Source organism: Pseudopipra pipra, chromosome 1, assembly GCF_036250125.1.
Source record: "Pseudopipra pipra isolate bDixPip1 chromosome 1, bDixPip1.hap1, whole genome shotgun sequence".
NCBI lineage: Eukaryota > Metazoa > Chordata > Aves > Passeriformes > Pipridae > Pseudopipra > Pseudopipra pipra.
Window position 1 is genome coordinate 87,621,888 of NC_087549.1, and position 22,930 is coordinate 87,644,817.

At 42.7% G+C, this 22,930-nt stretch overlaps 1 protein-coding gene across 6 annotated transcripts in view; it reads left to right on the plus strand.

The window, feature by feature from the left end:
• RREB1 (ras responsive element binding protein 1) overlaps positions 1-22,930 on the plus strand; it is a 124,345-nt gene that overhangs the window by 66,058 nt on the left and 35,357 nt on the right. For all 6 annotated transcript variants that reach the window (XM_064663843.1, XM_064663864.1, XM_064663848.1 and 3 more), the window contains 2 exons: positions 17,368-17,512; positions 18,626-18,765. In XM_064663843.1, coding sequence (XP_064519913.1) covers positions 17,368-17,512; positions 18,626-18,765 — 285 coding nt within the window. The remainder of the gene's footprint in view (positions 1-17,367; positions 17,513-18,625; positions 18,766-22,930) is intronic.

Consider the following 22,930-nt stretch of genomic DNA (forward strand, 5'->3'; position numbering starts at 1 on the left):
CTGCTGAGTTGCAGCTGATGCCACTGTCAGTATCGAAGGGTGAGTTCCAGTGGTGGGGCCCTGGGGTGGTCAGTCACTTGTGTCTGGGCTGCTTGCTGAAGGACTGTTTGTGCGGTTTGTTTGGCTTTTTGCTCACTGGGCATCTCCTCATCCTCTTCTGGAGGCAGGAAAGGGAGGCTTCCCTGAAACTTGACTCCAGGCCTGTGAGAGATGGATGCAGTCACCTTTGCTTCTGGGGGTTTCTCCATATAGCAACTCTTAGTGTGATTTTGCAGCAAACTTGCCAGAATTGCCAGGCTCAGTGACTTGTCCAAAATAAGTAAGTACAGATCAGAACCTTCTGATGAGAAGATTGTTTGGTTTTAAATTTTTCTCTTAACAAGATGTTGCTTGAAGTTACCAGGATGGAGTGCTGTATTTACTGACTGCACTAAGAAGGACTTCAGTTCATGCAAGGAAAATCTTCATATTAAAAGTTCTTTCCATCTGATAGGTTCCTGTCTGCTCTGTAAAACTCCATGTGTAGGCCTTCACTGCAGCAGCAGAAACCTGTTACTGAGTACTGCAACAAGTGACCCCAGACCCATGATAAGCAAAATCCTGAGCACACTGAAAGAAGCTGGTTCTGCTAAAGCAGAGTTGTGGTTGGCAGACTGTGCCATCGGGGTTTTTTTCAGTGAATAACTTTTTCTTGTTGCTATAACAGACTGTAATACTGAATCTTGTTGCTGAAAGCATGAATGTGCAAGTAGGCAAATGAGGATAAATTCAAAGTGAAATTAAATTTTTTATCTGGTACTGTGACACACAAGGAAGATGTTCATTTTGCCCACCAGTACCTCCTTCTGAAACAGGTATTTCTAGTCTTAAGGTGGTGTGAAGAAAATTTCTTTTGCAGACATCTCAAACTTAGCTGTAGCGTCACATCCAGTGGACTCTCGGTGCTGTGGCTGAATGCCGCTTACATCACATTCAAAACTGTTTCTGCCTCAGGATTCTGGAGAAAGGACCTGCTTGCCAGGTCCTGCCTTGTATGTAACTCCCGCAGGCCTTGCTTGTAGTGGTGCCATGTCTGTTCTTCTGTGCCAGCTAGATAACTCAAGCCCATCTTCCTCTGCTTTTGTGTGCAGTTCCTTTATCGATCTCTATTTTTGTGCAGTATCTAAGCAGTGACAGATACATGCCCAAACCAGCAAAAAAAAAAAAAAAAAAGATTTCTAACCTGGTACCCCTGGTAGCCAGCATGGTGTTATCCCCAAGGCATTGCACAGTGTGGGGTCAGAGAGAGCAGTTGTAGGTTTAGCAGAAACTTTTGAATGTGCTGCTAAAGAATCAGTGTAGCTTGTGAAGGTCATGCAGGAGCCTCTCAAGTATTACTGCACTTATGCCAAATATGTTCAGCTCACCGGAGTGGAGCGAGGGAGAAGTTAGTCTGCCAGTATCTGAATGGGGGAAAAATGTGTAGGCACATGCTATGTACATCCTCTCTTCTCTTTCCCCTCCTCTGCCTTGTTCTGGCTTTTATTTAGCTGTCTATACTATTTTTAAATCCAGACTTTTAAAAGACCTTTTAGGGGAAAAAGTTCAATTGGAATGGTTTTGTCCAGGGAAATACTGTGCCATGGGAGTGCTTATTGCTGTTCCATCACAGAAAGAAATTTCTTATCCATTTTTCCACCTCAGAGCAGCCAGGCAATTAGACATTCAGCTTAGTGGAGGAGGGAAGGAGACAAGTTTAGGTTGCTTTTTCAGGTTAGAAAATGATTATCAGTGTTGTTACACTCTAAAGTGCCCAAGACTCTTACCTGTTGCTCTTCTGGATGACAGCAAAACTTTTATGCAGTAGCCAGACTTTTTGTGGAGTGAGAGTGCTGTTTTCTGCACATCTCTGAGTTAGTCTAGCTGTGCTGGGGTGTTGCCTGTACTCTTCACCTGTGAAACTGATGCTGCCCTTCCTGACTCCCACAATACATGCAGCATTTCATTTGTAAATGAGTCAGAGCCTCTCACATGAAGTGCAATTTCTTTTTGTTGTGCTCCTTGGCTCCTTGTCAACAAGTCAAGTTGAATGGGCACAGCAGACAGGAGTGGAGGGAAAGGTTCTCTTGTGCAACACTAGTCAGAAAAAAACTGCTTCCTTTTCTGACCAAGGTGACTCTTGGCCAGTATTTTCAACAGGGAACCTTGAATCCAGGCCATCTCAGAAAACTCTCTTACAGGCTGCCAATCTGTTGAGGAGTGGCCTGAGCCTTCTATGAGAACAGTCGTATTTGGAGAGAGGAAAGGTCTCTGGAGAGTGCTCAATGTCCAGAGTGAAAAGCTGATTTTCTCATTCTTCCAGATGTGCCATCGAGCTGTTCCCCCATATCAGTCTTGCTCCTACTATTTGGGGAGGGTTGATGTAATCTGGTACAGTAACTGGGAGCTCTATCGGTATCTGGTATCAGGATAAAGAATTGTTCTGGAGAAGAAGAGCTGGAGATGATGCTGAGTTTTTTAAAGATTTCTTTTTGACCAGTATTGGAAAGAGCAAGTCTTCTTGGAAGTAGCAAGCCTTCTAGCATCAGGAACTGATTTAGGGCTTGGATGCATTGTTTTCTCGGGGCTTTTTAGGAATTTGAAGGAAGGAGTTAGGTCATAGTAATTTTGAGTTCAAAGTTCCTCTAACTGGAATGGCACTGCAATGATCAGTCCATAAGAAAATCTGCAGTTTAGGATATGCCTTATCCTCACACTTTTATGGTAGAGACACAGCCCCTGTGGCTTTCTCTTGGTCACAGTCAATTAAAGTTGAATATTCTCATATCTCCATCAGGAGCATAAATGATAGGGAGGGGAGTGGGGGATATATAAAGAGTTTTCTGTAGCTCTGGAAGAGTTGGGGATTTCAAATGTACTGTCTCCAATCAAATAGATTGTAATTACTAAAGACTTTCCAAAGGTTTTCAATCTGTACTGTCACAGTAGCTCCCTAGGGAGTTTACCTGAGAATAGTCCCAACCCTGAGGAGCCCTTTTGGATCCAGACCCTGACACCAAATGGGAGGTTTCAAGTCTCTTACTCCATCTACACCACTGCATCCCCTCAAAATGCAGACAGAGGAGTTATGCCACTGCTGTGGATTGTAGTGGTGGTTTGTAAGTGTTCGCAAGGGATCTTGAGGTAGAGAAAAAAACTTTGCTTGACTTACTGTATTGCATTCCAGTAGAACATGCATGAGGCTTTAGGGGGAAGGGCGATGCCTCCATTTGCTCCAAGTGTTTCCTTTGGGGGAGGAGACTTTGCCAGCAGTTCCTTTTCCATTTCTGTGACTTATGATAGTCTGTGCCTATCACTTTAAAGTCACATTTTTCTCCCTGCCAAAGACATGCTCTCCATGCAACTTGAAAATGTTAATACGATATAAATACTGAAAAGGAGGCGAGAAATGATCTTCCTGCCAGTTTCCAGTGGGAAGCTATTAAAGGCTCTGTGGTAAGTCTGAAAAGAGTAAAGGGATAATATATGTGTTTCAGCCACAGCTTCCCCAGTTTGGTAAATGAAGCTGCAGTGTCCATGGCTGGTTTTCTCCAGGCTGTCCATATAAATGCAGTAATGCAAACTAACTGAAGTGTTTCATGTGAAACCAAAGCATCACAAGTATCTGCCTTCTTTCTCTTTTTCCATTCCTTGACCATACCTAACAAAATTATTCAAAATGGCTTTTTATTTACATCCTGCTTAGGTACTTGTAGGCTGTTTATGCACCACGTCAGGATCAGGTCTCAGAGTTTGGGAATTTTTTTTTTTTTGGCATGTGCGAAACACCACATGCAACAACCACATGCAGAAGTCTTTGAAACTCAAATTGGAAGATCTGGATCGCAGAAGCTATGCTTTGAAGCATGCTTAAAAAGGGTCCTATCAAAGAAGGTATTTCTTCTTTTAATTAAGAAGGAACTTTCATTCTCAATCTTACTTTCAGTACTAGATAATTTTCCCAAACTTCTCTTTTTAATTCACTATGAAGAGACAAACAGCTGGTTTTTTAAAGCAAGGTATGGTACTATTCTGATGTTTGAGTTAAATCTTTTTTAAACAACACTTTTTGTGTGTTGTGTGTATGTTGCTGAGTGAGTTTCTTGGGAAAGATAGAAAATGCCCATGCTGGGGGGGTAACCTGTGAATTTTGATGTTTTAACCTGCCACCTTTGCTGGCAAACAAAGAGTGTACGCATGTGGAAGATTGTAATGCGCTGGTCAGAAGATGAGTGTTGGATCCTGATAAAGGCTTAGGCGTTGAGATGCGTAAGCTTTAGAGGTTTCCCTGCTTGCTTTAACATGGGCCTGTGTTTCAAGGGCAGGCATGTGCACAGGCCGCCTGTGACTTTGCAAATATCCAGTAGGCAGAGTGTCCTCAAGAGCTGGCTGAATCCATCCTCTCCCTACATTTCACCTGTGAATCGCTCCCTTGTTATTTATGGCATTGGCCTGCTTCCAGTACATTGTGTGTGCTTTGTAGGGTGCAGTGCAGTAACAATGCCCAGCCTATAAGTACAAATAGGATCTCTGCAGTGTAGCACAGGGAGGCTGGCATTTGCTTTAGATGGGAATTTTGGAGGCAGAGCATAGCCAAATGTGGTGATGAGCTCTCTCGTTTTTCCAGAAGAGGAGAGGAGCTGCCTTATTACAACATGGTTTGTTTTCTGGTGGTTTGCGAAGATGGCCAGGTGGAAATCTGGTGTAGCTTTTAAAACCTACATGCAAGATCTTGAAGCTAAAAACAAATACCCAAGGAACTCTCCACGCTGAAAGTGATTGACACTTCACGTGTGTGAAAAGGCTGTCCCTTATTGTCTTGCAGAATAGAAATGTCTCTTTGGTCATCTCCTAAGGAGCTTTTATTTCAATGTACCAATTGGTAGGCAGTCCTCTGAAATATTAAGAAGCAGGCTGTATTACGGGCTTTTAAATGCATTCTTTATATGTGGGGGATGATTTAACCACTGTCAGCATGCTAGTGAAAGATAAGCTTCAGCAAACGCAAGTGCCCTAATTCTTGAGCAGGGATAACGAACACAAAGGACTAATTTCTGCTTCTAGTAATTGATGACTGTAGTTGTAGGACGCAGGTGATATATGATAGCTGTTTTGGTTTTCTTTGCAATTAAAAAATGTTTGTTCCATTTTCTGCTAATACATTTTGTAAGTAAGGTTGGGGAAACAGGTGGAGGGAAGCTTTTTGGTCTCTCTCCTGTCAGCAGATACTATCCAGAGTAAATGTTTGGTATTCTGCTGGGATTCCCATGATTTGAAGAAGATTAAATTAGAAAGAACTAAAGAAAGAAAGGAAGGAATTTTTAATGGTCCCCAGGGAGAAGCCTGTGTCTTCCTCACTGTTGCTGAGCAGATTGGTCATCTTTTGTAAAGACTTTATATAAACTATTTAATTCACATGACTCATGAATAGGATGCTCCAAAAAAATCCCTTCATTGATATCTTCAATGGTAAAACACTGTGGATGAGCTCTTGTGCCACAATACCTCTGGGCTCTCAGAGCTAAAAGGAGATGCCATGATTTTGGATATGTTACATGCTGCTTGTAGTCTTGGACAGTATCCCCCTTCAGTTATCATTAAAGAACAGCAAAGGAAGTTAACACAAAAACACAAATGCTGAGATCTGATTAGAATCAAGCGAAGCAAGGAAGTGCAGAGTTAAGATTTATATGCAGACCTTAATTAGCTCCATTGTTCTTGAGAACTGAAGCGTACACAATGAGGAACATTATACTTGCATCTCCAGAGCTCCTCACTACCTAAACATAAGAAAGACTTCAGTGTACTTTTCAGTCCTAGATTTTGTGTGTGTTGCCTTTAAGCAATAGCACAGCCTGATCTTGGGCACTGTAAGGTTGTGGATTCTTACGTTTTTGTTTTCTGCAGGCAAAAAAAGGGAACACTTTTCTCTCAAGGAGTTTAGGTTTCTGGTGTGATTTGTGTCGAGGGGAAGGTGGTCTGATGTGGCAGAGTAATACCACCCTCCTCACAGGCAATAACATAAATCTCCGTATAACAGAGTGTATTGAGAGTAGCTTAGTGTTGCTTTGTTACCCATGTTACAGCTCAAATAAGCAGAACCCCCTTGACAGATTAGACTCTTGCCACAGAGCACATGGCAGTGCAAAACCTCGATCTTTCTACATAAGTACCCTTTCAGGAATATCACCTCCTCTGAAGGTCTAGTATTCTCAGGGATGTTTCCTCCCCTTCTCACCTTGACGAGATACAAAATAAATACAAGCCTTAACTTAGCAAGCACTAGAAAATCCAGGCGATCTTTGTGAGGAGTTGAGGTGCTTTTATTCCTCTGCCATAAACCTGACATTAACATGATTGTTGTGGAGATGTCAGCTCTCAAGGTTAAAAAGTAACATGTTGTTTGGTTCGCGTTTTGGTTGGTGGTTTCTCTTATAGCTTGTACTTCAGCTGGGTGATTCTGTGTAGAAAATGCTGGTGGTGAGAAAGTTTGCTGAGAGAGTTTATATGTTAAGGTAATCTTTGTTCAGCCTGTTGTGCATGCACATCAGAAATACTTGCAGTGCTTCTCTGATGAACATATATTCCCTCTGTTCTTCCTGTTGTCTGGAAAGATTCTTGGGCCAAGTACCCACGAGAATGAGGAAAAAGTCTATCACGAACTGCACTTGTGGTTGCTGCCGTTACACCTTTAATGTATGTCTTCCAGCTTTACCTTTTCTCCCCCCAGTATCTAACCTGCTCAACCTGTTCTAGTTCAGCGTGCTGAAACCAGCAAGCTGAACTAGAACATACCCCCTCTCAGGGTCAGCAAGTTTTTTCCTCTTTCTTTTCTTCCCTCTTTTAAAAATAGGCTATTCCTTAACAGTAGCTTGTAAGCATTTGGCAAAATTTCTCCAGCTGTAAAAAAAAACAACCGAAAACACACACAAAATGGTGAGGGGAATCTTTCCATTTGGACTTAGCCAGGCCCTTTCACTCTGGTTTTTGAACCATGATGCATAAAGCTTAGGCAAAGTATATATTTAATTGCAAAGGTCTATAAAGTAGTAGTGCCATTATACAACTGCTGAATAGCTGACAATATGCAAATACTGCTTTCTGTTTCTTGAGGGCATCTATAGATAGATATGCTGAGTTCTTCAGGCTGCTCTCTGAGCTGAAGTTTACCAAACACTCTGTGATTTTTTTGGTAAATCCTCAGAGTCAGCTCTCCAGTGCTGACTCATGTGAAAAGGTATCCTGAAACAGAGAAGGGGTACAACTTCTTTGGGGCCCACTTTTGCCATCAAGCTAATGGCAGTGGATGGTGCAGCTGACCTAGCTTGTTCCCACATCAAGCCACTTCAGTGTGTTGTCTTTTTAGACAGTTTCAAACAGAGGGTAGAGAGAATAAAGTGACAGTTGCTCATGGACTTAACTGAAATGAATTTCTTTTGAGGGTGAAAGTTCCCAAACTCCTGTAAAGTAGCACAAGTCATGCAGGAACTTCTGTTTCCAGCTCCTACACTTAACTAAACAGACTTGTAACAAGACATGAAACCTTTCCCTAGGCTTCTCTGCTCTGTGTGGAATGCTGTGAGGAAAGAGGACCGCATGTTCAGGAACAGGAGAGGAAATGGGCTGAGCACGTGAAACCTCTTTTGCTGGGATGCCGTCCTCAGCGCTGGGAAAAGTTTGCACAACTTGTGTGTGTGTGTGCAGTGATAACCTCTTACTTCCTTGCCCCTCGAGTTACTTGGTGACTGCTGATATGAGGGTGATGCAGAGACCCTGCTGTAACGAAGATGCGCTTCTCTTATCTAGTGCAGCTTCCTTGCGTGCGTGCGTCTGTGTGTGTGTGTGTGTGTCGGGGGCAGATATTCAGTTCCATCTGCACAGCGTCCCCAGCATTGCTGTGCCTGGCTATTTTTTCTTCCTTGAGCTGTGTGACGCAGCAAGTTGTTCTGTGCTGTGTGCCATCAGGATTGCTCAACAGCAGAGTGTGAGAGGGAACCAACAGCATGAAGGGCTTTGCCTGGTTCTGGGAAGTAGCTGGGTTTGGTTGGTTAGGAAAGGGGTGCGGTTTGTGGGGAGAGGCAGGATGTACCTAGGACTTCTTTGACTGTGTTTGCTCCTTAGCATAAACCTTTTCCTTGTTCTGATATACTTTCTCTAATTTTCTCTTTCCTTCTATCTCCTTGTTTTCCCTGTTACTAAATTTTAAAATTACTTTAATTGTCCTTACCATCTAATAACACTTGTTTTCTTTTAACATGAAATTTCCTTAAAAATCAGTACTGAAGTAATTGATTAAGGTTGTACTGTATGTTAACTAAAGGACGTGCCTGAAAACCAGAAATTTCCAAAAAGATTGAAGGAAACAGTTCAGAATGTCCCAGACCAGGATTTTGGTACACTTCTAAAAATATTATTCCTGCTTAATTTTACTTAATTTTATTGTTGTTAATAAACTTTTTTCTCCAAGCTCAAGAAAGTACGGTGGCCTCAGAAGGATCTGGTTTAATACTGTCTTCTGGGAAAGAGTTTCCTTCGTCTTGGAAGTCTCCTTACAGTTAATTTAGGTCTGCTCTGAATTTCATGCAGACCGTGAGCCGACAGCTTGGTGAAGTGATACTGGGAAGCTCACACTGCATTTCCCTTCTCTTTTGCCCTCCTTACGCCAGGATTGATGCAAACTGCAAATGAATGCTTTCTTTTGCTGTCCTTTGGGAAGCTTTGCTTTAGAGGCATGGTTTGAATCACTTCCCTGTCACAGCATCATCAGGCAAATATTTGTCTCCCATTTTTCCTTTGAGGTGTTCTGACAACGTTGCTGTTAGGGAACAGGAGTAACTTTGAGCCAAGCTGGGAATGCAGTTGTATCAATTTCAGCCTGTTTGAACTTGCTGAGTCTGCGTGGCAAGTAGTTGCTTAATGTGAATACAGCATAATTATTCAGAAATGGTACCCCCCCTCCCTTTGGATTTGTAGATCAGTATCTTTCCTCTCACTCATACTTACAACTTGCCTTTTATTCACAGCAAAGCAAAATTTTTCTCTATGATAAAAATACAGAATGCTCTGTGTGCATGTGTGTGTATCCTGTATCCTTAGGTATCATGTACTGGCAGCTGCGTGGCACTGGTTCACTTTGCAGACTGTCCTGGTAGCACTGAAAAGAGATTTCAAATCCATCGTTTGAATTTAATCACAGGTGGCGTTTTCAGCCTTAGCACACCCAGCTAGTCTTGGTGGATCTGAATAATAACACTCGTGTCATCCTAATGATGCTATCTGCTGGGAGAACCTCATTGCACAGGGAGACAGACAATGTGGCAGCCTGCTTGAAACTTGGGGGGATGCTTCAGGCACATCTGTGTGGCACCTTGGATACCTGGGGGATGCCAAGGGGACTGCTACACCCATGTGCTGCTGTGTGGGTAGGCTCGCCATGTTAGCCCTGGAAGACAGTGCTTATAAGCACTGGAACCTCCATGACGATAATGAGCTGTGCCGCTGTGCTGGCAGGATAGCAGTGCCTGGATGCCATGGGGAGCACTAGCTGGGGGATGTCCTGCTGTGTCTGGTTGCAGACAGCTGAAATGAGTCAGGGCTTCCCAATCTGGGAATCTTCCTGGGATCTGTTTGCCCCACCCTACCCTTTCACTGCATGCATTGCAGTGGCTTTCTTAATAGCATAGCCATGGAGACTTCTTACTGTTCAGCTTCATTTTGTTTATCCCATGCTAGTGTTCAACACTGGTGACCACTAGAATATTTGGTGGTACTTGAAATTTGTTTTGAGATTGCTTTGCAGTTGTAAGAGGGCATTTCCCATATGGTTGGGGTTTTGGTATTTGAATGTCTCTTGTCTTGCTGTGAAGTGTGCGTGCATGTCTGAGGGCTTTTTGGGTCATTTTTAGGTTTTTTTGAGGATACAAATATTAAACAAGCCAAGAAGAGAAGACAAACAGAAACTTGTCCAAGTACAGATCATGTCTGATTTGCAAAATTACCTGCATCTTTCTGGTTCCTTTCTGATTACAGCTGGCAAGGGCTGAGTGGATTGCTCTCTTAAGTGGGTGATGTTGGTAATTAACACTGGAAATACATTGTCAATACAGATTCTCTACATGTTTTAACAAACAAACAACTGACTAAACTCTTTAACCAAGGGTATAATGGTACTACACTTTTGAATTAAGTTCCAGTCATATTCACGAGAGTCTTAAGGTGGGAGTTAGCAGCAGGGTATAGAATGATTGCTCCTAAAAATACTGCTGCTTCACTTTCTCTTTGTTTAGGGTTTACTTCCTGTACTTCTAATCAAAAGGCAGAAGATTTAAAGAGGAGTTCCCTCTGTTTTCCTATATTTCTAGACAATTTGGGCTGAAGTATCATTTTTTTAAGCAGAATGAAACAAAAGCAGTGACAAAAATGGCATGACATAGAGATCTCTGACAAGAGATGTTACCAGTGTAGTTTTAAAGGCTTTTTTCTCTTCCACTGAGGCATTTTTCATTTCATGAGGCCTGAAGAACATCATGGTCCAAATTTCAATCTAACTTGGATGCGTCCTTTACTTCTGTTGGTTCTGATATGATGGCACAAAGTTGAAGCTTTAACAAGTTTTTTTTAAAAGCTTTATTTTTTTTAAAACAGAGTTGTTTGGTCACGTTCTGAAGGACAGCCTTTTTTTTTTCCTCTAAATTATTGAAAAAGTGTTTTTTGATTCTTTGGAGTTTGATTGCTGTTACTCGAGGGGAGCAATGTAAGTGAAAGATCTCGAGAAGGAAAACAGTGAAAGAGCTAAAGCAATTATATCAGCTAAATTGTGACTGACAAGCTCAATTCTTTGCAGACTAGCTTGGGAACTTGAGTAATTCATGTTGGAAAGGGAAAAAACCCTGTATTTTAAATAAGTTGAAGGATGGAAAGCACTGATTTTTATTCTTAGTCTTTGATTTGAATGATTGGATGTGTGGCTCCCTTGTCTTTTGATAAGCATCAGATGTGTGAGGATTTTCCCCTTGGTTTTGATGTCAAACTGCTTAGAAATCACAAGAGAGATGAGGAATAGCCATGTGCAATACAGTAGAGTATAAGGTACATCTAGTGGTAAAGTGGAGAGACTTATAATAATATGTGGGATATGAAGCCAGAACCTGAACTTGATACTGTCAGATGATCTCTCTGGACTGATAATGCCCGGATTCATTGGCCTCCCCACTGCGTTTCCACAGGCGTGGAGACATGAGGGAGGAGGAGGGTGTTTATACATACACTGGATTCTGTGCTCGAGAATTAATCTTGATTTAGATGCTGGGACTTTCCCAACCAGGCCTCAGTGAAATTGCGTGCTGCTCCCCCTCTGGACATGCTGCTCCTTCTAATCAGACCTACCTGGCATAAACCTCTCTTGACTGAAAGCCAGCAGTGCTTGTGCTGCCATAGTTATAAGGGAGAGGCTTAACCCTGGACCCTGCTCAAAGGCTGCAAATACACCCTTTTGTTCCATACCTTCCTTTTGCCTGGGCCTCCAAGTCAGACAGACCTTTTTTCTTAGGGATGTGAAGCATATCAGGAGCCATGGAAACTCAGGGTGCAGCCACGGTGTGCTTTTCTCTTCCCAGAATTAAGACGTGAGGGATTCCCACGCATGCTGAGGGATGCTTCCTCTTCAAGAACCAAAGTGGCGCTGATCGGGTTATCTGCATGCAAAGCAGGAGCTCCTGGTTTTGTTCATAATTCAGTGGGACCCGGAGCTGGGAGCAACTGCATCTTGCAATTGCCTCCTTCAGGATTCTTTGGCTGCTCATTCTAGCCTTGAGCCAGCCAGTCAAAACCTGCCCACGTTCTGGTTTTGGCATTGAAGCTGTAGGCTGCCCTGTTTCGAGACCTCCAGAAAGCTTACACGATCAACATGCAAATCCCTTTGACATTAAGAAAATACATCAGCCCTTTCTGGAGATGCAGTAAAGACTGGGATGTGACCAGCAGGAGCTGTATGGCACTTCAGCAGGACACATGCTACCCCTGCCCTCCACATGAGTCACTTCCATAGACACTGATCCAACACCATCCACAAGGAGAAGAAGGAGTAAGGCACTTGAGTTCTGCATTTGCTTATTATTACAGAAGTCTCATCTTCAATGTAAAGTAGCAAAGTATTTCCTTGCTGCTGTTCTGGGCCAATAGTCACCCTTCTGAAGTCATGCTCTGCATTACAGTGTGGGGTTGGAAACTTTTTCTGCCCGTTTGTCTTAAAAAAGGAAAAAAAAAGAAAAGAAGCTGGGGAAATTCTTTTGTAGTATCATCTTAATCATTCTGCTCATGTGACCCTGAGAAGGGAGAGGAAAGTTGTAGCAGAAAAGAGGAAGTGGAAGGTGATTCTCAGGGGGAGGATGGAATGAAAGGCAGTCAAGCACTTGAAAAAATGTGATTTTGTTGGTAGGGCTGACTGGCACACAGACCTAGCAGAGTTGGATCCTCTTGGCTCACCTGTGAAATTCCTTGTTCAATAGGGAGAGAAGAGATTACAAGGAGAGCTTTTTCATGTACAGCTGTGCTGCGAAAAGCATAGTGTGTAGCAAGTTATTTCCTTTTTTTTGCATAGCAGTTCTTAAACATTTAGAGTTTATTCAGAGGTGGATCAGACATGTTTGGAAAAGACTTAATTTCCATTTTGGGATTATTGATTTCAAATTTTTCTGGTTCTCTGTCCTCATTTTAAATAGAGCTCCACCACTTTCTCTGAGGTTAATCAAGGCTAGCTAGCACTTAGTGCAAAGGAGTCCTCCCTAATATTAAGCTCAATTTTTTATCCCCTTCCTGTCATCCTGTGTATCATGGTTGCATTTTAGTGTTTAACCCTCGGTACTGGCCCAAGTGTATATGTACTTGCATGCTGGGGAGACTAATAACCACTATATGAAGTACAGATTTCAGGGCTCTGTACCTTCCTGAGCTTGTCTGCTGTGCTTGAGTTGCTCTGTAGGATGGCTCAGAGCCACAGTTCATTGATTTAAATTGGAAAAAAAGAGCCAAGTTTCATCTACTGTGGCTCTGGCTGTCTTCTGAGCTGCAGTAGTGGTCACTTCTGAGCTGCTGGCACATGTTACTGTAAATTGCATCTGCAGATGAATATGAGCATTTCTGTGCATGTCCTTATTTTGCCCTTCTTTTTTTGAACTACATTCTCACTTAAAGTGTTGAGTGTTTATCTTTATTTTTTAGAACTGATGAATGTCCTATCATTTTCCTTTATCATTGTAAGATGCTGAAAGCCAGGCTGACTTATGAGCCTGTCTTTCACATTCAAAGTATGCCAGTGTTGTCAGGCCAAAATATGTTGTTATAGTCACAATGGGAAAATAACTTCTAAGCACAGCTTTGTTCCTGTTCTTCTTGTATCTTGGCAGACTAAAGTGAGGTCGAACATTTCCAGTGTTACATGTAAGATCTAATCAAGGCAAACTCTTCTAAAGGAGGATAAGGCAATACAAATACTTCCCCCCCCCCTTAATTATGGCTAGGAAACTTTTTAAGTAGAAGAAGTCTTGGTGAAGGGAGTATTTAAAAGAAAGGTTGTGGATGTGGATGTGACTTGGCATCTGCTGCAGTTCACCCATATTGGGTGATAAATGTTTTCTCGAGGCAGAATGACATCCATGTTGCAAAGTAAAAGAGAGAGATGAAGATTGTGTCTATCCTTTGTACTTCTTGGCTTTATCTTCCCGCTTATCTTGGGCTGTAGCTCTAGTAATCTTTTTCCTCTCCACCCTTAACTTGATGTAGTGAAACTTGCTTAACCTGCCAAAGGAACAACCTGCTGGCTGTAATGCAGGCAGGTTGCGAATTTCTTTGAGAACTCTGGAACCTGCTGCTTTGATTTCAGATTTTTCTTTTTTTCCCTAATGATCACATGCAGAGAACTATCACAGTGGCTGTGATGTTTGACCTATACAGTAAAAGTCAAAGGTGCAGTCAGGGTGTCTTCCTGTTTATAGCTTGATAGCTCAGGCTGCTTCCTTTCAAATATGCAAAACTAAAACATGAAGGGATTACCACATTCCTTGCTGTGGGTACAGATTCTGCTCTGGCTTTCAGGGCATGGCAAAAGTGCACACGTTGCAGGAAGGAGAACTGCAAGCTGGGGGGAGCCAGTGAGGGACACCAGACATAGCAAAGCCCCATTACTGTGGTGCTGCACCCTTTAGCGAGCCCTGCCTTACTGGCATACTTTATATTGCAAACACAGCTGAACTGTTTTTGGGACTTGCAGGAGCCAGTGTGTTTGCGTGCATTAGGTCATGCCAGGCAGAGGTGCCAGATTGGACTGGCACTAACCTGGAGATCTCAAGAGTTTTTCCTGTTGGTATGCTGTGGATGTGCCATCAGACCCCTCTCAAGTAGGAGCAGTTCCATCAAAATAAGCAGAGTTCAACAGGTGGACAAACAGCAGGAGGAAAGAACATAGCCCTAAGGAAGGGCTGTTTTACATGGGTAGCTGCTAAATGGGAGTTGTGCATACTTGTTAATGGCTGAAAAGAGACTTTAAAAGAAAATAGGAATAAAAAATCCCACGCTTAATGCATAGCAGTTTTTTTGTTGTTTGTTTGTTTACTGGATGAATGTAATTTAGCTTGACCGATTTGTCTCTCTAGCTATCTGAAAAGTAACTGGCCGAGTAGTATTAGCTGTGCATCAGCCAAGGTGCCAGAGGGTTAAGCAATCAGACCATGTGGGTGTGTCTGGGGTGGGGGGACAGAGAGGCACATGCAAAAGCCTTTGTCTCGCTTTCAAGAGATCACTGAAACTGGAAAGCAGTCTTTACCAGAAAGAAATAATAAAAACACAGACCAAGGAACCATCTTCCAGATTCAGCTTTGCCTGTGTAATTGAATGCTATGTTTTCATGTTCCCAGGTGCTTTTCAAGTTATATCTTCAGTAATTGTGGACAGAAACCCTTTGAACAAATAACTGGTTTCTTCTCCCTTATTTTTGTGTGAATACAGAAAACTGCTGCTCGTGCTTTTATCACCCATAAGAGAAGCTCTAGATAGTATGAGAAGTTAGATCAGTGCCACCGGGGAAAAACAAACAACCAAAAAAAAAATTAGGTAGTACAGTACCTATAGATGGCTTCCCTGCAGATTTTGTGAGACCCGGTAGCACTGGATTCATGTGGATTAATCAGTTGCTTTGTGCTTGTGGTGCCAGGGCTACCAGAGGGCTGAGGCAGGGGAGTGCACAGCACTCTGGAGGCTGTGTCAGCACTCCAGCTTCTCTCTGGGTTCTGTCAAACCTGGAGAGAGCAAAACTCTCAGAGCTTCATCCTTCCTTCTGCTCCCAGTTAGACAATCAGCAGGGAAAGAGGTCAGAGAAATTCAGCAGCATTTCCATGATTCTGTGTCCAGTGTGCTGGGCATATCTGCACATAAATGTGACTGAGAGGTGTCACCAGTGTCTGTCCACTGTTTGTATGACCAGTGCAGGTTGCTGGGGATCTGGGGAAACCACGTTTTTTTTTCCTCATGTGTTTGACGGGTGCTGAAAGAAGGCAGTAGCTGAACAGCCATTTTAGTCTTGCATCGGTTCTGGTATGTGTGGTGCTTTTGCTTGAGGCTGTTCCCTCATAACACCCTCAGAAGCCTGGCTGTAGTTTGAGACAGTAATTTAGATGCCTTCTTTGTTTTTTTTAAAAGGTTCAGAGGTTGTGAAAGGAAACATTAAAAAAAGCATTTTGTGATGAGGCAGTCTTCCCAGCAGCTCCAGTGGAGTCTGCTTGTGGGTCATAGAATCATAGAATCATCCGGGTTGGAAGGGACCTCTGAGATCATCAAGTCCTACCCTTGATCCACTACCACCATGGTTACTAGACCATGGCACTAAGTGCCACATCCAGTCTCATCTTAAAAACCTCCAGGGACGGAGAATCCACCAGTTCCCTGGGCAGCCCATTCCAATGCCTGATTACCTTCTCTGTAGAATTTCTTCCTAATATCTCCCCTGGCAGAGCTTAAGACCATACCCTCTTGTCCTCAGGTCAGTTTGGTCCTGAGTGTTATCTTGAAGTATCATACCCTTGGCATCCAAAACTAAAACGGATTTAATGTCATAACACCCAGGCAGTTATGAGGACATGCAAGACTCGTCTAGGTTACAACATTCTCTCGTGTTGGAACATGATAGTGCGCAGTCCTGTTAAATGGTGCAGTCCTGTTAAATGGTACAGTCCTGAGCCGAGTTGTGGATGTGACTTTTCTGAAAGATGTGCCCAAATGCCATTTACATTTTCTCCCTTCTGTTGTTTTTGAAGTCATTCATATGGACAAATGGCCAACTCTGTCCTGCACTCCAATATCTAGCTATTAGAAGCAAAAATTTCCATTGTATCTAGGAGCATAAGTTTGATTTTTTTTTTTTCTAAATCAAAGTGAGGCTAAAAGGCCTTATATTTAAAAAAAAATGTACAATTTGAGCTTTGAGTTCTCAGAAAAAAAAGCGTGGAAGTAATACCTTTCATCTAACTGAAGGGAACTAGATGGCAGTATCTTCCTCAGGTTGCAAATATGGAAAACCAATAGGCAATTGGGTCAGGTACACAGATATTCATGAGATTGCTTCTTGAGTCATTTCGCCCCTCTCCTTTTCCTCATGTCTTTGTGACAAGAAATAGTTGTTTTCCTGGGAAAGCAGGTTTGTGAACATGCCTTGGAAGTATGGAGTTTCACAAGTTATACCTGTTGCTGTTTACCACTGTGACCAGATATATCTTGACTTGAAAGCTGCAGTTGAAATTCAATATTGGGGTGCACTATTGTGTTAAGGATGAGAAGGAAACAAATATATCTAAGTGTTGCTCTGACACTGGAATGTGCAGATCCATTTGGGGTACTATCTCAAACTCTAAAAGGAGAGCCACTGAAGATGGGGTGCTTTTGTTGCACTGAGAGAAGTGAATGCTAAGCTGCAGGCTTTCACTTACTAGATGGCCACAAGACTGGGAGGCTGGATGTGTAGATTGCTGTGCAGTATTAGGTGGGATTGGGGCTTCTTGGATGATGGGGAACAGGTACAGTGCTCATGGAGTTAGATGGTAGCAGGGCAAGTGCTGTGCTGTGGGTTGGGACATGGAGGAGAGCTTCTGGTCTCCCTGCTGCAGCTCCATGCAGTCCCAGGCACTGCAAAGGGCCTGGGCTGGATCATACCCCAGTTGTTTTTCTAAAGTTCAGTCTGGTTTACGGAATCTCTGATGATATCCTTTAAAGGAAAACCTTAGAAATGGTGTTGGCATTAAAATTTACGTGGACTTTCTGCCCTGATTTGCCTGCTGACAGTGTCTTCTTCCCCCTCCTGCTCAGGCACATGAAGATTCACGAGAAGGATCCGAACAGCACAGCGAGCACAACTCCCCCCTCGCCGCTGAGGCGCAGGCGATTACCTTCAAAACGGAAGTTTAGTCACGATGCTGATTTGGACAGAGAAGAGAGAACACCTGCAAAAAAGGTTCTTTATGGGGCATGAAGTAAAAGATGTTTCTGGCTACCTCCTCGACTGTCTGCTGTTGAGTTCGCGCAGTCAGCATAGAAATATTAAAATGTGGTTGTGTTACAGCCCTGAATATGAGTTGCTATGCTTGTCCCGTGTAGCCAACACGGTTGTCTGAGATTGAAATAATTTGATTTTTCAAATTCTTTATTGTTTAAATTTTTGGATTTGCTTATGATTTACAAAAAATTGATGTTGGATGACAAGAGGATGAACTATTCTTTTGCTGCTGCAGCTTTTCCCATAGCTTTTTTTTTTCTTCACATTTGATTCTTAGTAATCTTGCAGGATGGTGATTTAAACTTTTTAAAAAATACTGTTTACTTCAAAGCAGCAACAGTGCAAGTCTGGTTTTGTCTTGATCCGGAGGGAAAAAAATCTGCAGTGCGTTTCCCTTTCACAGTAGCATAATCCTGCATTATTGGAGTTGCAAGAACGACCAGAAAATATTTATTTGAAGGCTAGACATTTCCACCAGGGTTTTGTTTATGAAATACTTGTACAACGTGTATGGTGTCTGCCAAACTTGACTCTTTCCACTTACTATCTCTAAATGGCAAGCTAGAAGCAGTTCGTTTTAGCACAGTATCCCTCGTTCTGTGCATGCTTTTCTCCCTGTAATCGGTAGAGAACTACAGAAAACATGCACAAGCCCACTGCTTTTCCCTGAACCACTTGACTTAGCAGTTGGAAGTATCTCAGTGGCATAAATAATTTAGGCTGACAGCTCCCTTGGCTTTCTGAAGGGGGAGGAATGCTAGTTCAGTGGTATTTAAACATACGGGCTTATAAGTTGTTCAGATCAGTTTCTCATCAGAACTGATATATCTGTGACTCAGTTGCACACTTTATCTCCTACTGAGTGTCCTTTTCTGTCCTGCATGTTCTTACACATGTGCAGAGGCTCTGTCGCTTACCCTCTCTGCTGTGGAATGTAATTTCTGGTTGCTTGCAGCAAGGTTAGGACCGAAGACTGCTACTTTGTTTCTAAAGAAAGACTTTGAATGGATTGCAAGTTTGATTTGTTCCTTAAAATTTGGTCTAGTGAGGTTTTTTTCCCTTTTTCTGAAGGTTGTCGAGGATGGTCACTCTGGTGAAGGGGATAAGAAGGCTGACGATGAAGTTTATCATTGTCCAGTGTGTTTCAAAGACTTTTTTTGCAAGTACGGGCTGGAGTCCCACATGGAAACACATCCAGATAATTCACTGAGGTAAGAAATAATACCAAGAGTGTCTCTCATCATCAGATGGCCTGAGGGAGCCTTCTGGGGAGGGGAAGGAGCCCTTCATCCCCCTGCCCCTCTTTGTGATTTTGAGCAGGTTTTTAAATGTTTTGCCTCATCCTGTGTCACCAGGGTGCTGTAGAGTTTAATTCTATTATATTTTGCATATTCAGGAAATCTTGCTAGTTAATAGCTGGAAATATTTCAGAAAAAATTATAGCCCCCTTCCTCCCCTTGAAACCTATCACTGTTGTTACATAAAACTGTAAAATGCCAACAGTCCAAAATTTTAACAAGTTAGCAAGTTAAACTGAAGATGCCTAAAACATGGAGAAAAACCTGATAAAAGTATTCAGGTATTAATTTACAAGATTATTCTGTTTGGGGAGAAGAAGGCAGCTGGATACGAAGGGGGTTTTTTTGAGTCATGGGAATGAAGATAGATGAGTTTCTGGTTCCAGACTTTCAATAAAATATTTTATACTTTTCTGCCTGTTGAGGTTAGGGAATGATGTGGATTTTGGCTTAAATCAACTTCGCTTAACAAGGAAAAATTAGTTATTAATTGTTTGGGAAGATGCTTGGATGTTGTATTTTGGTTCATGTAATTGCCCCTGAGACTCCTGATACTTTTTTATTTCCTGTTTTTTACCGTAGAGAAATGTAGAGCCAGATACATGAAGATACAAAAGAGATATTTAAAGGCTAGTTTAAACATGTAGAAAAGCTGCTATTTTAGAAAAGGAGATTGTTTGTTTGCTGAAGCTTATCAGTGTTTCAAGCTTATTTTGGGACATTGGACTCTAATTCAGCATCTCGAAGTATCAACACTTACTCCTGAATACAGGTTCTTAATAGAATGGCATGGAGCAGAGGCATCTCATTCTATTAAATGGGATTAATTCTATTAAATTTTCCTTTTATTTTTTTTTTTTTTTAAGAAAACCGTGATAAGTCCATGTGACATATTTTTAAAGGCATTGTAAGTGTTGCAATTTAGTAATTGAAAAGGAGTTGAAAAGTTTGGTCCGTTAAATGTTGGTTAATTAAATATGCTTTGCTGCTTCTGAGGTAAATGAAGTAAATTTTCATTATAGATCAAAACTGAAACAGTTCTGTTCTCTGGCAAAAGCTCTGCAAGCCACACAAAATGGAGTCTGAGACAATTTTGTCTTACGCTTCATGCTGTAGAGAAAAGTGACTCATATTAGCTTTATCCTGGTATTACCCTTATTTTGAAACTTCTGTGAAGATATGTCTTCTTCGCAAAGATGGACCAGAGGAAGAGGTGGATTGTCTTGCTTTGAATGATGGATAAAAGATAAGGGAATAGATACCATTCTAGCTTGGCAGCTTTGCTGTCTGCTGCAGAAAGGCAGGGGGACACACTGGCTGTGCAAACGTGCTGTTCCTCTTCATGCAACTCTTTCTCTAATATTAGGAGACTTGCTTTTGGATAATATTCACCTGATATGGATTTTGCTACCCTTGATTGTGTTGAACAACAAAGATTAGAATGTGTCCCTAAATCAAGAGCCACAATTGTTGAGCTCTGTGGGCATGATTTAAGGGTTGTGCTGGGATGCTGGTTTTTATGAAATTGTCTAGATGGTGGTAAGGGGGGATTGTCAAGTATTTACTTCAGCAGTTTAAGACAAGTCAGTGGAGATAGGACAGGACAAGAAAGCTGTGGTTCTCCCTGGTCAGCTACAAGATTCAAGTGCAACTTACCCTGCCCATCTGGTTTAAAACACACCTTTTGTCCTAGTCTAGACAAGTCAAATGGCACTGTCTGCTTGGCCCAACCAAACAGAAAATCCTCTTGTAAGCAGAGCAGTTTGAGTTGCTCTTAAGGTGACTCTTTCATCCCAAAGGAAATGGGTTAAAATCCTTGGCAGACAGGGGCTGTAATCCCCTGGCTCCCAGTGTTGTGCAAGACTGGCTGTAGGATTCAACGAGATAAGCAGAATGTGGCATGCCCGTTCTCAGTCCAGAGTTCATGTGATAGAAATCTTTTTGGTGAGGCTTAAGGGTGCTTTTTTGAGTGAAAGAGATGAGGAAAAGAGAATATTTTGCTAGAGTATCAGAGCAAGAGGCATATGTATACGAGTATGCCTGTGGTGGGGGAGCAGACTGCAAAATGTTAGAAGGAGTTCATCAAGTCCTGTTGTTGCCTTATTGTAGAAGACAAGGGGAAAGAACTCTCATTAAAGTTCAAACGAACAAAAAAGCATAGTAACTGTGTTATGAGCAAAGGGCAGGGAGCATAACACCCTCAGTCTCTTTTTATTGCCCATATTGTAAAAGTAGGGTCACTTGATTGGGACCTGTGAAGCAGGTATCAGATGTGTATCCCGGAGCCAGATGCTCTGGGGGCTGGTGGTTGGTTTGGAGCTACTGCAATAGGTAGCCCAGTACAGACTGTTTTGTCATGACCAAAAATAAGTGATGCTCAGTTTGCCTAGCCGTGCCTCTCATTATAAGGGCACAGGGCAAACATTCGATTCCTCTTTGCTCCCCCCAGTAGTTACTATGAAAATGAGTGCAGACCGGCTCTGAAACAGTGCAACAGTGTGCACTGCCTAGATGGTGGTACCAGCCTCCCTTCAGGGATGCTTCCTCAGCAGCGACCAAGTGCCCCGGTGGGCAGGAGCTTCTGCCTGGCTTCCTTGTGGTCCTTTAATCCTGCCATTATAGTGCTGTTGTGTAAATAGAGCCTCTTGCCCCCAGAGCTGTCTGAGTCTGTCTGTCCCGGCCCCCCTCCTGCTATGCAGCAGAAAAGGTACGGCTGTCTGGTAGCCCCGGGATCAGTATGTGAGCAGCTAATTTACGGGGTGGGCCAATACCCTTCCAGATACTGTCAAATGAACAACTTTAAATCACAGGGTTAGCTGTTCAAAGTCAGTTGAAAAGACACTCCGCATTGTCTTCCCTGGTACCGCTTTTTCATGTAAAACCTCGAGCAGGGAGCACCTCATTGTTTACTTGCAGCAGAATAAACAATACTTAATCCACTGATTGTGTGAGAGGGGCTCCCGCTTGGGAGAGTATCTCTTGATTATGTAAAATCCTAAATCGTGCATCTTTGTCTCCTAATTACTGTAAGAACTGCCCTGCTCTTGGAAGCAATAATAGGGCCCTTTGTCCCACTGACAATGGGCTGTGGCACTGCATCTCCTTCATGGCATTACACCCCCTGGTCACTCTCTGTCCCTTTGAAGCTCTGGGACCTGCACCCTAATTAGTGACATGAGCTAGCCCCAGCAAGATTGTCTGCAGTCCCCGTTAGCAGTAGGAGGTGGCCCGGGGGTGCTTTCTGACCTCCTTGGCCTCTCTACCTTGGATTGTTTAAAGAAGAGGTCTATTTCCCTGCAGCTGGGGCCTCAGGACGCCTTCTATTTTGGTGAGTTTGTATCTGAGTGTTGATATAATAGCAGAGCGCTGAAACGCTGTGCAGCCAATAGTGAAAATGAGAAACCTCGCGGAGCAGGATAACTTCCCTGGAAGCTTTTGTGGCTGTCAAACGTGGTGATGTGCTTGTACAGGTCACCTGACAGGCAGCTCTGAGCACATCAGCAGTGCAAGCAAAGGAGACGTGAGGGTTTCCTGGGGAGAAACCTCTCCAGGTGCTATGTTAGGTTTCTCCTCTTTCCTTTGGCAAGTACAACGGAACAGGCTTAAAGTAAAACTTGTGGCTTTTTTAAAAAGAGTACGTACGCTATAAAATTCCTCAGTTGGGTTTTGGTGTAACCAGAGCATACCCTTTATATTTCCTCTCCTTCTCCTCCCGGAGGTTTTGTACAGTTTTTTTAATTTTTACTTCTTCACAGCAGTGAGGAGACATTTATGCTGCCTCTCACGCCTGTGTATCTTCCCTGAGGAGAGCAGGGGGGAGATGTTGATAGTGTTGCAGTTACCTCCTTTCTTAGAAAGGATGTTCATGTTTAAACTTCAGTTCTTAGCAAGGATAGTTGTGCAGTTTGAATATGGTAAAAGTCTGGCTCTTAATGAACATTATGGGGACTTTCTGATCACAGTTGGTTCAGTGTGACTTTGCCTTCAGTTACAGGATTTCTTTTTGCTACATTTTTATAGGAGACGAGAAATAGACGTTGCAGTGTGAAAGACACTGCCTGCCTAAGTCACTGAGCTG